The following is a 14,588-nucleotide window of genomic DNA, read 5'->3' as shown; positions in this document are numbered from 1 at the left end:
GAAAGTAAGATAACCATACTAAATTATACTTTGAAAATGGAGACTAAACAAAAAGAGAAAGGGAAAAAAAACCACTCCATGCTAATATAGCCAGTTTACATGCTGAATTTCTTTCGAGTTATTTTTCCTAGTTGTAGTCAACATGCACATATTCTAGTTTTTTTCCCACATAATAGTCCATCATTTGTTTTTTGTCATTTTTAATAATGGCATAAAATGTAAATGAAATATGTAAAAATTTGCTCTATCACATCCCAACTTGGAATTTTAGGCTGATCCCAACTTTTTGTATTATAAATAATTTTAACATGTTTGTACATGTTTTATACACACTTTTTACCTATATTTTGGATTATTTCCTTAATATAAATTCTCAAAAGTCAAATTACTCGATCAAAGAAATTTCAGTTACTTGCCAAATTGTTTGAAAAGAGAATGGTAACAAGTTACAGTGCCAACAATTTTATCAGAACTTTGGCATTACATGTTGTCATTAAGAAAGCCACTGGTTGCCAGTTTAACGGGCAGAACTGTTCTATGTTTTAATTTGTACATTTTAGATGTTGATGAGATTATATGTTCTTTTTTGTCCTATGTGAAAAACACTAGCAGAAAATACAATTCTGTGAGTTTTCTACTTGTTATTAGATTTCAGGTTTTTTTCTTAATTTGGATATCCTCTTAAAATTATACTCTTCTTTAACCTGAAAACTCAGTTTGATTTCAGATCTTGGTTTCTAATACCGTTTTCTAGGTAAGGATGGAGGAATCCTTGGAGAAATGGCTGATTCTAGAACTAGGGCAGGAAATAAGAGTGTGGGGGGGGGTGAAATAGATAAAGGGGAGTAAGAGGTAGAAACTTCAGTTATAAAATAAATAAATCGCAGACATGAAAATTATGGCATAGGGAATATAGTCAATAGTATTTTAATAATGTGTGGTGACAGATGGTGACAACACTTAACATGGTGAGCACGGACTAATGTATAGAATTGTTGAATCTATATGTTGTACACCTGAAACTAATGTAACATTGTATGTTAATTATGCTTAAATAAAAATTAAAATTAAAAAAGATGAACCAGAGCATCTTATAGTGATGAAAAGTAAGGTAGTGCTCAAAAGTAAATAAAATAAACCAAAATAGAGCATTTTCTCGACTTATAATGGGGTTATGTCCAGATGAACCCATTATAAGTTGAAAATATAGTAAGTTAAAAATGCGTTTAATCCATCTAACCCATTGAGCATGATAGCTTAGCCTAGCCGACCTCAGACACATTCAGAACACTTACGTTAGCCTACATTTAGGCAAAATCATAAACACAAAGCCTATTTTATAATAAATTGTTTAATTTATTGAATACTGTAGTGAAAGTGAAGAACAGTGGTTGTATGCGGACAACATGGTTGTTAAGTATATCGGTTGTTTGCTCTTGTGATCGTGTGGCTGGCGGAAGCTGTGGCTTGCTGCCATCACCCCGCGTCATGAGAGAGGATCATTACTGAATATCACTAGCCTGGGAGAAAATATAAATTCAGACTTTGAAGTATGGTTTCTGGTGAACATGTATCACTTTCACACCATTGTAAAGTCAAAAAAAACATTGAACCATTGTAAGTTGGGGACCATCTGTAGGCTGATGGTGGCATGTCCCAGGGATGCAGGAGCCAATTGAAAACTCCCCATGACCAAAGCTAGAACAATCTGAGCAGTAAAATAAATAAAATAGTATTGGATTATAACCCAAAGTATAAAATAAATAATCTATGAGTCTACTGATATAAATAAGTGAATAAAGGAATGAATGGGGAGAAAAATGTCTTTTATAGAAGAATTTCAAATAATTTATGTGGATGCTCTGCCTTCAAGAAGGGCAAGAATAAATCCCTACTCCCTAGACATAGGCCGCGTGTGGTGAATTTCTTTCAAAGAGTACAGGATGGAAAAGGGAAAATCATGAGGAACTTTAGAGTGGAGAAACCTGACAAACACTGCCTCAACCAGGTGACCAAGGTTCATGTCAGCACTGATAGGCGATGTGGATAGCATATCCCCTTGGTGGGATGTGATGAGAATGGCACTTGACCTCTGTGGTCTTCATCCCCCTGACAATTCATCTCAGACCAGTCATGAGAAAAACATCAGACAAATTTTAATAGATAAGCATCTTATAAAATAGGTGACCAGAATATTCAAGACTGTCAAGGTTAACAAAAACAAGGAAAATCTGAAAAACTGTCACAGCTAAGAGGAACTTAAGGAGATAGGACAAATAAATGTACTGTGGTATACTGGATAGGATTCTGGAACAGAAAAAGATATTCAGTAGAAACTAAAGAAAACTAAAGAAATCTGAATAAACTATAGACTTTTGTTAATAATTATCAGTATTTATTCACTAATTGTGGTAAATATACACTAATGTACTAATGTGTGTTGTTTAATAATGTGGGCAATTTGGTAAGAAGATATATGGGAGCCATGTAATATTTTCTCAAATTTTCTATAAATCTAAACTTTTAAAGTTGATAGAACTATTTAAACAATACAAAAGAGCATGCATTAATTGGCCAGAGGACTGCCATACCCTGCAGGTTGGTGGTAGGTCAGGGACGTTCTCTTTTCCACCCTAGGAGATCTTCCATTCTTTCAGATCTCTACAGATATCATCTTTCTTCAAATCTATGACATACCTTTGCACATTAAAGTGTTCTGGGGGAAAGGACTGTATATTTGGTGCATTCCAAGGTAGAATTAGATATTTGGACATCCATATTATACGAGTAATAATTCTACCAACCTGTGTTTGGCTTTCTGGACCTGATGCAGGGTGTTGTTTATTTATTAATAAAAGCATTAAACATCTGAGGACTCAGTCTTTCAGTTCTGTTACTCATTTTTTTAAAACTGAGATTTTAGGTAGCAAGCAAGTGAAGAGCAGCTGATTAAAAGAATGCACTATGCCTTCATAAATGTGACCTTCATTTATTTGTTATTTGTATTCATTTGAGAAAGGACTGGTTGAAGTGTAATTTTGAAACACTACGAAATTAATAGGAAAGCAGATGCTGTGGCTGTATAACAGAAAGAATATTTAATGTGGAGAATACTTTTTTTGTTACCTTAGAAACTCTTAAAGATTTAACTATAACATACCTACTAGTTTAATGCCAGTAAATTTGATATACTAATTTAGAATAATTTGTGTTATGTAAATTTATACTTAGAGAAAACTTATTTTCTTTACCTTAATGGGTCTGAAATTTTAAAGTGAGTGTCATGCATATGGGAATGTTTTGATAACTTAGAAATTATCTGCATTTGAAAACTGGAGATTTGTTTTTCTTTTTAAAATAACCTCAATAGAATTGTCAACCTCTAAACAAAGATTTTTAATTTTTATTTCTCCAAAAGAGAAAGATTTAGGCTCAAACATCATGACCTCATTTTCAAGAAATTGCATTTCTTTCCTTCGTTGACATAATTAGATCACTTTTTAAAAACTTAAATTGTGAAATATACGTACAAAAAAAGTATATGTAATGCACATTGAAAGAATAATACAATGAAAAGCCCTAAAGTCACCCAAGTATTATTGAAAATATTATTTATATTTTTGGTATTTCCTGTGTACTTTCATATTGCATTTCCGTGCATTCCTCGAGCAGTAACTACTTTCCTGAACTTTTGTGTTAATCATTCTTTTGTTTTTCCTTATAATTTTATTATATGTATATATATACATATAATATAGAGTATAGCTTTCTGGTTTTAAAATTTTACATAAATGGAATCCTTCTATATATGTTCTATAAAATGGTCTGTTGTTCAGCAGTATGTTGAGATTCTCTGTTGCAAACAGCTGTAGTTCATTAATTGTTCAGTGTAATACAGTATTCAATTATGTGGATATATCATATTCCAATTTATTTATCTGTTATCCTTTTGATGGACATTTAGGTTGTGTTTAATTTTTACATTTCAAACGTTGATGCTGTGAATATCCTTGTACGTGTCTCCTGGAACACATTTATACTTTTTTATACAGACTTTTATTATTTTTTTTTATTTTTATTTTTTTTGATGTAAAATTTGATGATTCATTAGTTGCGTATAACACCCAGTGCACCATGCAATACGTGCCCTCCTTACTACCCATCACCGGCCTATCCCATTCCCCCACCCCCTCCCCTCTGAAGCCCTCAGTTTGTTTCTCAGAGTCCATAGTCTCTCATGCTTCATTCCCCCTTCTGATTACTCCCTCTTTCTTTACCTTTCTTCTCCTACCGATCTTCCTAGTTCTTATGTTCCATAGATGAGAGAAACCATATGATAATTGTCTTTCTCTGCTTGACTTATTTCACTTAGCATTATCTCCTCCAGTGCCGTCCATGTTGCAGCAAATGTTGAGAACTCGTTCTTTCTGATGGCTGAGTAATATTCCATTGTATATATGGACCACATCTTCTTAATCCAGTCATCTGTTGAAGGGCATCTCGGTTCCTTCCACGATTTAGCTATTGTGGACAATGCTGCTATGAACACTGGGGTGCATATGGCCATTCTCTTCACTATGTCTGTATCTTTGGGGTAAATACCCAGTAGTGCAGTAGCTGGATCATAGGGTAGCTCAATTTTTAACTTTTTAAGGGACCTCCACACTGTTTTCCAGAGTGGCTGTACCAACTTGCATTCCCACCAACAATGTAGGAGGGATCCCCTTATACAGACTTTTAAAACTGTTTTTTGTGATTGTGTGTGTGTGTGTGTATGTAGCCCAAACCAATTTGATTTTTCTCAAATATGTATTTTTTAATTGGGTAGGCCACATTGGCAGTTTAAGAAGTAAAATGCATGATTAGTTCTCTGGAGTGCTAAAGAGTTCATGTAATGATTATCCCTAAGTTAAAATTCACTTAGATGAGAAAACAGGCTTGATGGGTTTGTTTCTATTTTTATTCCTAATAATATTAAGTTGAAAAATGTATCCATTGAGCCAGATTTGTTTATTTTGCCATTTCATTTATTAATATAACTAATACTGGGGTAGAACTGTACAGTTGATAAAACAGTTTTACGTACTCTATTCCTCTTGAGTTTCACAAACATCTGAGGAAGTAGGAATTATTAATTACTCCCTTTTTCTAGATGCATCAGCTAATGCTCCAGTGAATTAACAGACTTGCCCAGATTCAAACTCTATTACCACTCTGAATCTATATGATAGATACCATTAATATTTTATATATACCTTTGTGTAGGTGTAGTAGACCAGTGTGCTATTTCTTGAGAACACTGACTGAAATTTAATTTCCTTCCACAGTTCCATCTCTCTTATGCAGAGAAAGAATTGTTGGAGAGAGAGCCAAGAGGAGAAGCCCATCAGGAAGTTCTTAGGCGAGCAGCCAAAGATCTTCCCGTCTATACCAGGACCATGTCTGGAGGTACATGATAATGACTGTCAGCATATTTATATACTTGGAACTGTCAAACCCTCATCAAAAATCATTGTGCTCTGTCTTGGGTGGTTATTAAATCTCTCCTATACAATTCCATAAAACAGACACGTGAACAACAGCGGGTCACAGAGATCTCACCCACATCCGCACTGATGTCACTTCTCCTGTGGCTTCTCTAGTTACTTAGTTGGGACTCAGTGGAGATGTTAGAACTGCTGGAATCTTGATTTGTAGTTGTATTTATTTTTCAAGTTTTAAAGTTTTAATTCTAGATCTTCCTATTATTTAATTGAAGGGAGCAATATCTATAATGAACATAACATTGGTAATTTTACATAAATTTAAAGCAGTAATTGTATAAAGTGTATAAAACTTAATGTATTGATATAATGTATCTTTAAATTGTATGGTAATTTTCATTTCTTTCCTTTTTTTTTTTTGACAAATGCAATTCCATTAATAATCTCTTTTACCTGGGTCAAGATTTTTTTTAGATAGTTTAACAGCTATCTAATTAAAGAATTGTCTTAAAAATGGACACACACAGACTATTGATTGTGTCCACTAAGACTCACTGAGAAATTTTGTAACTGTAGGCCTGTGCCACCCACTTTGGTGGCCACCAACCCCGTGTGGGTGTTGAGTACTTAAAACGTGGCCACTCCGAATCGAGTTGTGCTTTAAATGTAAAATACACAACTGGTTTCAAAGATTTAGTATGGAAAAAAGAATGTAAAATATCTCATTAATATTTTTACATTATTTATATTTGTTTCTAACTCACTTGAGAATCCTAATTGAATCTAAGTCAAAGTCTTGCAGTTTTTTCCTGTTTGTTTTCCCTGTTTCTCAATGGGCAAGTGGCCCCTGATTTAATATTAATGCCACGGGTTCTATCCTACAAAGACAGAGCTGTGCTTATATACGTTTATGTATTTTGACCCTATATTAGCCTAAGCAAATATTGAGGAAATTTAAGCCCCCTAAAAGTAAATTACTGCACAAGTTTCCAAAACTCGTTAATGACTGTGACAGTATCAGGTAGGAAGAACTAGTCTCCACATTCATTCCTAGTTCAGGGCTTTTCTACTGTACCCCTTGACACACTGGGTTCAGAGAAAGAGAGGAAGCATAAGTCACACCATAACAAAGTATTAATTTTCGTTAATAGTAACAACTACACTTTGGATTTATAAGTCATCTCTTTGTGTAGTCTACATAATGTTAAGACTGTCAGTCTCTTGTTCCTCTCAGGTATCGAATCCCTATCTCCCGAGATGAATTTAGGGTTCTTAAGATTTGTGACAGTGTGGTATGCAGTCTGGATCTTCTAATACAGTCTTTGCTTATATTTTCAGAGCAAAAATTCCGGATGCCTGCAAAATCAATGTTAACTGACTAGAGTCACTGACTAAATTAAATCACACACAAAGTATAATAAATAGATTGAGTTGGTCTGATTGATTCCCCTGTGGATGATGCAGAATGTAAAGGACACAGGGCAGAATGGACGCTCAATGGAGCAGCCACGGTACCGCCAAGGCAGGACTGTGAGAGAGGTGCTTCTTACCTCATCCCCAGCCAAGACCCTTGGGTTTTGGAAAACTTACTTCTTCACCCTGAGAAATTCTGTGGACAAAAGCAACTGAAAAGTTCAGTTGATGTGCATGCACTTTATATTTTATAGAGAGAACTGAAGAAAGTGAATGGTAATGTAATTTCAGATTTTGCGATCCATTCTAAATCCACAGTACTTCCTCCAGACCCCAAAGAGAAAAATGTCAGCTGCCTGGATTAAACTGACTGTCCTACACAGAGAAAAATTCGACCACATACACACTTGAGCATGGGGGGAAGTAAAGCAGGATATTAACAACGCTGCTCATCTCGCCTGTTTGTCCCGTACTTTCTTCTGATCCAACCATCTTCTGCTTTCTTACGAGGATCGCCTAATTTTATTATATTGGTTTTTATTTTTATTCTTATTAACGAGGACTCTTTGCTTTTTTAGCTCTCTCTTGCCCTGGATCTTTTTCTACATTTTTTTTTTTTTTTTGCAGACTGACTAATAGGTAACAACTAGAGGTGATGGAGCTTATCATTTTGTACACAGAAGTTGATAACGTTTTCTTCTCAGCATTACCCAAAAGGTTTTAAATTACATAAGTAATATTTGAATAATCTCTGAAAAAATTAAAACAAGACAGTTAAAATTCTCCTTGACTATTAGGAGCTTTTACATGATAACCAGGTGGCTCATTTTAAATTACAACAGGATAGTTTTCATTGAATATGATATGGCACATGGAATTTTTTTTAGTTTTTATTTTAATCACCTGGTGCTCATCATGACAAATGCTGTCCTTAATCCTCATCTCCTGTTTATCCATCCCCTTCACCCACCTCCCTCTGGTAATCATCAATTTGTTTTCCATAGTTAAGAGTCTGTTTCTTGGTTTGTCTCTCTCTCTTTTTTCTTCTTTTTGCCTTTGTCCATTTGTTTTGTTTCTTAAATTCCACATATGAGTGAAATCATATGGTATTTGTCTTTCTCTGACTTATTTCACTTAGCATTATACTCTAGCTCCATCCATGTCATTGCAAATGGCAAGATTGCATTCTTTTTTATGACTGAGTAATATCCCATTGTGTGTGTGTGTGTGTGTGTGTGTGTGTGTATGGTGTAAGGGAATGATCCAGTTTCATTCTTCTTCCAGTTTCATATATATATATATATATATATATTTCACTCATATATATATATTTCATTCATATATATATTTCATTCATATATATATATTTCATTCATATATATATATGGCATATATTCTTTATCCATTCATCAATCAGTGGACACTTGGGCTGCTTCTGTATCTTTGCTATTGTGAATAATGCTGCTCTAAACATAGGGGTGCATGTATTCCTTTGAATTAGTGGTTTTTTATTTTTTGGGTATAAATCCAGTAGTGCGATTGCTGGATGGTAGAGTAGTTCTATTTTTAACTTTTTGAGGATCCTCCATACTGTTTTCCACAGTGGCTGCACCAGTTTGCATTCCCACCCACAGTGCACAAGAGTTCCCCTCTCTCCACATCCTCACCAACACCTGCTGTTTCTTGTGTTACTGATTTTAGCCATTCTGACAGGTATGAGGTGGTATCTCATTATAGTTTAGATTTGTATTTCCCTGATGATGATGATGAGCATCTTTTCATGAGTCTGTTGGCCATCTGCGTGTCTTATTTGGAAAAACGTCTGTTCATGTCTTTTGCCCATTTTTAATTGGATTATTTGTTTTTGGGTGTTGATTTGTGTAAGTTCTTTATATATTTTGGATACTAACCTTTATCAGATATATCATTTGCAAATATCTTCTTCCATTCTCTAGGTTACCCTTTAGCTTTGTTGATTGTTTCTTTCACCATGCAGAAGCTTTTATTTTGATGTGGTCCCAATAATTTATTTTTGCTTTTGTTTCCCTTGCCTCAGGGGACCTATCTAGAAAAAGCTGCTATGGCCCATGTCAGACAAATTACTGCCTGTGATCTCTTCCAGGGTTTTTATGGTTTCCTGTCTTATATTTAGGTCTTTTTTTCCTCTTTTTTTCTTTTTTTTTATTAATCATATTCTTTTTATTATATTATGTTAGTCACCATACAGTACATCCCTGGTTTTTGATGTAAAGTTCGATGATTCATCAGTTGCGTACAACACCCAGTGCACCATGCAATACGTGCCCTCCTCACTACCCATCACCAGTCTATCCCATTCCCCCACCACCCTCCCCCCCGAAGCCCTCAGTCTGCCTCGCAGAGTCCACAGTCTCCCATGCTTCATTCCCCCTTCTGATTACCCCCCTTTCTTTATCCCTTTCTTCTCCTACCAATCTTCCTAGTTCTTATGTTCCATAGATGAGAGAAACCACACGATAATTGTCTTTCTCTGCTTGACTCACTTCATTCAGCATTATCTCCTCCAGTGCCATCCATGTTGCAGCAAATGTTGAGAAATCGTTCTTTTTTGATAGCTGAGTAATATTCCATTGTATATATGGACCACAACTTCTTAATCCAGTCATCTGTTGAAGGGCATCTCGGCTCCTTCCACGGTTTAGCTATTGTGGACAATGCCGCCATGAACATTGGGGTGCATATGGCCCTTCTCTTCACTACGTCTGTATCTTTGGGGTAGATACCCAGTCGTGCAATAGCTGGATCATAGGGTAGCTCAATTTTTAACTTTTTAAGGGACCTCCATGCTGTTTTCCAGAGTGGCTGTACCAACGTGCATTCCCACCAACAATGTAGGAGGGATCCCCTTTCTCCACATCCTCTCCAACGATTGTTGTTTCTTGCCTTGTCAATTTTTGCCATTCTAACTGGCATAAGGTGGTATCTTAGTGTGGTTTTGATTTGAATTTCCCTGATGGCTAATGATTTTGAACATTTTTTCATGTGTCTGTTAGCCATTTGTATGTCTTCATTGGAAAAGCATCTGTTCATATCTTCTGCCCATTTTATGATTTGTTTATTTGTTTCTCGCATATTGAGTTTGAGAAGTTCTTTGTAGATCTTCGATACCAGTCTTTTATCTGTAGTGCCATTTGCAAATATATTCTCCCATTCCGCGGGCTGCCTCTTAGTTTTTTTTGACTGTTTCCTTGGCTGTGCAGAAGCTTTTTATCTTGATGAAGTCCCACAAGTTCATTTTTTCTTTTGTTTCTCTTGCCTTTGGAGATGTGTCATGAAAAAGGTTGCTGTGGCCGATATCGTAGAGGTTACTGCCTATGCTCTCCTCTAGGACTTTGATGGATTCCTGTGTCACATCGAGGTCTTTCATCCATTTGGAGTTTATCCTTGTGTATGGTGTGAGAGAGTGGTCAAGTTTCATTCTTTTGCATGTAGCTGTCCCATTTTCCCAGCACCCTTCATTGAAGAGACTGTCTTTTTTCCACTGGTTGTTTTTTCCTGCTTTATCAAAGATAGCTACCCAAAGAGCCGAGGGTCCATTTCTGGGCTCTCTATTCTGTTCCATTGGTCTATGTGTCTGTTTTGTGCCAGTACCATGCTGTCTTTGTGATCACAGCTTTGTAGTACAGCTCGAAGTCCGGCATTGTGATGCCCCCAGCTTTGTTTTTCCTTTTCAACACTTCCTTGGCGATTCGTGGCCTTTTCTGGTTCCACACAAATTTAAGGGCTGTTTGTTCCAGTTCTTTGAAAAATGTCATTGATATTTTGATCGGGATAGCATTGAAAGTGTAGATTGCTCTGGGTAGCATGGACATTTTAACTATGTTAATTCTTCCGATCCATGAGCATGGAATATTTCTCCATTTCTTCATGTCATCAGTTTCTTTCAGCATTTTTTTATAGTTTTCAGAATACTGATCTTTCACCTCTTTGGTTAGGTTTGTTTCTAGGTATCTTATTATTTTTGGTGCAATTGTAAATGGGTTTGTGGTTTGTTTTTCACTAAGAGACTAAATTTCTGTTTATGAAAGACTATAAACAAAAAACTTATTTCTACACTGTTTTGATTTACTGTGAGTTATTACCCACTTTGATATGAGAAGTTTTGTTTTGTTTTGTTTTGTTTTGTTGTTTGTTGGTTTTTTCCTAGTGTGCTGCTTTGAAGTACAGATAATCACCATCTGGAGAGAATCTAGCGTTGCCCACCAAACTCACCACTTAAAGTGCAACTATAAGTGTAAAAAATATATAATAGTTTTCAAAGGCTTGGCATGAAAAAATGTAAAATATGTGATTAACATTTGTGTATTAATTATATGTCAAAATAATATTTTTGATATATTAGGTCAAATATTACATTTTCTTAAAATTAATTTCCCTGTTGCTTTTTATTTATTTTAATATAGCTCCTAGAGAATGTAAAAGTACACCGGTGGCTCACATTATATTTCTTCTGGATAATACTGCCTTACACTTTAATACTCTTCGTGAGCCAGTGGTACTGTGTAGCTTTCTCTGGAATGTAGCTGCAAGACTTCTTCCTTCAGGAGATGAGCCCGCCAAGCCATTAATCTCTGTAGGTCCCGAAAAAGGAGAGTTGTAAGGGGGATGATTGAGAACTTATTTTAATATTGAAAACAATTCCATATAGGTCTTGTCTGAAAAAAGCTCATCCTAATCTTAGGATTAAGCAACTGGTGCTTTTTTCAGAGATCATACTATTAGCTAATATAACAGTGGTAATTACTTGTTGCAAGTACTTTTTCCAAATTTTAAATTCACTATTTGGGCTTTTACTGATCCTGTGACCCACTTAATAATTGTTCTCCTGTAATTTTGATAGACTGCTTGCATCTTGTAAGATGTCTGTGTACTGAAATACCATCTCCAAATTAGACATCCATAATTGTCTTTGATATCTATATTAGAGAAGAAAGGATCAGGATTTTCATTACAAGCATTACAATTCAGTATTAAGGAGGGCACATATTGCATTGAGCACTGGGTGTTATACACAAACAATGAATCATGGAACACTACATCAAAAATTAAGGATGTACTGTATGGTGACTAACATAACATAGTAAAAAATTTTTTTAAAAATTCAGTATTGGAAGTACTTCTAGTATAATACTCACTTCTAATCTTGTGTCTTACCCGACAGAGAACATGTGAGCTCTTTCCCAATTTAAACAACTAATAGAGTTTATTCACAAATTTCTAAAATGTATTTCTCATAAAACTTCTAAAATGTGGTTGTTTCTTCAGGTACTTATCCTGGTAGGGTACAGGAAAGAAGTTAATTTACTTGAGGGAGACATTGGGTTTACTTTGATAGAAATGGACATATTTGCACCCTTTATGAGCCTTGCTATCATTACTGACAAGTAGGAATGCCTTAGAAAACATTCCCCCCAAAGACTCTCTGTTCTTGAGAAACCTCGTTAGAAAACTGAGGCTGGGGGGCACCCGGCTGGCTCAGTCAGAGGAGTGAGCGAATCTTGATCTCAGGGTCATGAGTTCGAGCCCCATGTTGGGTGTAGAGATTACTTTAAAAGAGAGAAAGAAAAGAAAAGGAAAAAGAAAAGAAAGAAAGGAGGGAGGGAAGGAAGGAGAAGAAAGAAAGGCAAGAAAGGGAGAAAAAGGAAGGAAGAAAACTGAGGCTGTAGGCGTCATTCTATTTTTGTATTTACACAGTTGAATATCTCATTTTTACCAAATTCAAATTCACTTTGCTTTTTTAGAAGTTAAATTTGGATAGCTGATAAAAGCCTTTTAATTGTATATTCAATTCAGTGTTAAGTCTAAGACTAAGTGGAGCTTTTTGTCCCTAGCAATCCGATATTGTGACAGATGCCAACTCATAAAACCAGACCGCTGCCATCACTGCTCCGTCTGTGATAAGTAAGAAAACCTTTTACTTCTAAATCTCTACATGCTGGTGGTCTTTTTAATTGATATTGTTTCTTTCCTCACTGTTTTCCAGATCATTTCCTTTTTTTTCCTTAATCGTGCTTCTGAGACCTTTAACTGGACAGTCCCTTGCATTCATACGAGTGTGGCTTAGGGCCACAGTCACCTAATTGTCCCTTTTCCCCCAGATTCACACTGATGTGAGGAAGTGCATGAATTTTGGCAGCTGAGACTTGGCTAGTTCTGTTGACCGAATAATTCTGTGACTTTTTCTTCACCTTTATAAAGATAGCTCCTTTGACTTCACGATAATCAGATATTGTTAGATACTTAATGTACCACAAGGACTGTGCTGCTTAGCTTAAAGATGGGTATTTAAGGTAAAGTTTTATCCAGACTTTGTAAATCTGTTGACATTTTGCACTTTGTTTAACATGAGGTAATTGTATATTAACAAATTGAATTGTTTTTAGGAAGTGAGTTTTTTGATTTGTATTTTAAAGTATATATATTTTGAAAATTCTGTAGTTACATATCAAAACTGATTGGCTATAGTGTTTATTTAAGATGAGGACTTTTACCATCATTTATTTAATTTTTAGATAAGTAATTTTGCAATATTTTACTTGCCACAACTCTTTCTAAATAACTTTTATATTTCCTTTTTGTACTTAATGGGATTAAAATTTTATGAGGTGTTAAGTTTTGTGTATGTGTGTGTGTGTTTATTATTTTTTTAGATGTATTTTGAAGATGGATCATCATTGCCCATGGTGAGTATGGCTCTTTACTTAAACATGTTTCTGTCCCTTAGAACTTAATACATTGAATCATTTATCTGTTTAAATCTTTTTATAAATGAAATCTTGCCTTAGCTGACCCAGGAGGTACTTTCAGATTTAGTTTCTAGTATTTGTTGAATTCGCTCAAAAGAGATTTTATTCGGGAGAATTTCCATGGAATAATTTTAAAACCGGTCGACTAACAACATAGAAGTTAGTTTGTCATATTTGCTTAGAACAAATGGTTTTCTTTGTATGCACATGCATAAACACAGGGATTCTGAAACACTTCCCAGAAATTACACCAAAATGTATTCATAAATTATACACAGTACCTCACTGGAAGTTTTGAATAATGAGTTAATTCATCTCAAGCTTTAACAATTTATTTTAAATAAAACTTGACATTGAGGAGTAGAATAGCAAATACACAAATACATACGTGTTTAAACAAGGGTTTCCACTTGGAACTCATTAATATTTTAAAAAATAACTTTAGATCAGGCACCTTAACAGAGGATGATTTGAAAGCTCTAATTAACTAATGAAGGTTGATTTTTCTACCTCTCCCTGTAATTTTTCTTGTCCATGTGCACATATCAGTGATGCGACACTCAGGTTGCCAGCCAGGTTGGATTTGGACGCTAGGCGTGATTACTTTACCAGCCTTGCCGTCTTTTAGGGGTGGCCCTAGGGAAAGGCAGACATGCTCACAAACGTATGCTGGGTGTAGGTGGAAAGATAGGGAAAAATTATCTTAGCTGCATGAAATAATAGGGGAATGTTGGCTTTACCATATTCTCTCTCTCTAGATACTTCTTCCTTTTCTCCAGCTAGATTTTCTTCTTTCCGTTGTAAAGGCCAGTTAGCTCCTATGAGAGTAATGTTCTCCTCAAAGAAAGATCTCAGGGAATAGCCTCACTTGGTATTAATATTCATTTGTAGCCATTCTTTTGCTTTC

The 14,588-nt window shown here is 35.3% G+C and overlaps 1 protein-coding gene across 1 annotated transcript in view; it reads left to right on the top strand.

The window, feature by feature from the left end:
* ZDHHC2 (zDHHC palmitoyltransferase 2) overlaps positions 1–14,588 on the top strand; it is a 68,215-nt gene that overhangs the window by 29,070 nt on the left and 24,557 nt on the right. The window contains exons 4-6 of the mRNA XM_045779372.2: positions 5,328–5,448; positions 12,767–12,836; positions 13,586–13,618. Coding sequence (XP_045635328.1) covers positions 5,328–5,448; positions 12,767–12,836; positions 13,586–13,618 — 224 coding nt within the window. The remainder of the gene's footprint in view (positions 1–5,327; positions 5,449–12,766; positions 12,837–13,585; positions 13,619–14,588) is intronic.

Source organism: Ursus americanus, chromosome 27 (genome assembly GCF_024610735.1).
Source record: "Ursus americanus isolate L20-20 chromosome 27, mUrsAme1.1.p, whole genome shotgun sequence".
NCBI classification, from domain to species: Eukaryota; Metazoa; Chordata; class Mammalia; order Carnivora; family Ursidae; genus Ursus; species Ursus americanus.
Note: the sequence above shows the minus strand (reverse complement) of the source record. Positions and strands in the feature narration are given on the sequence as shown.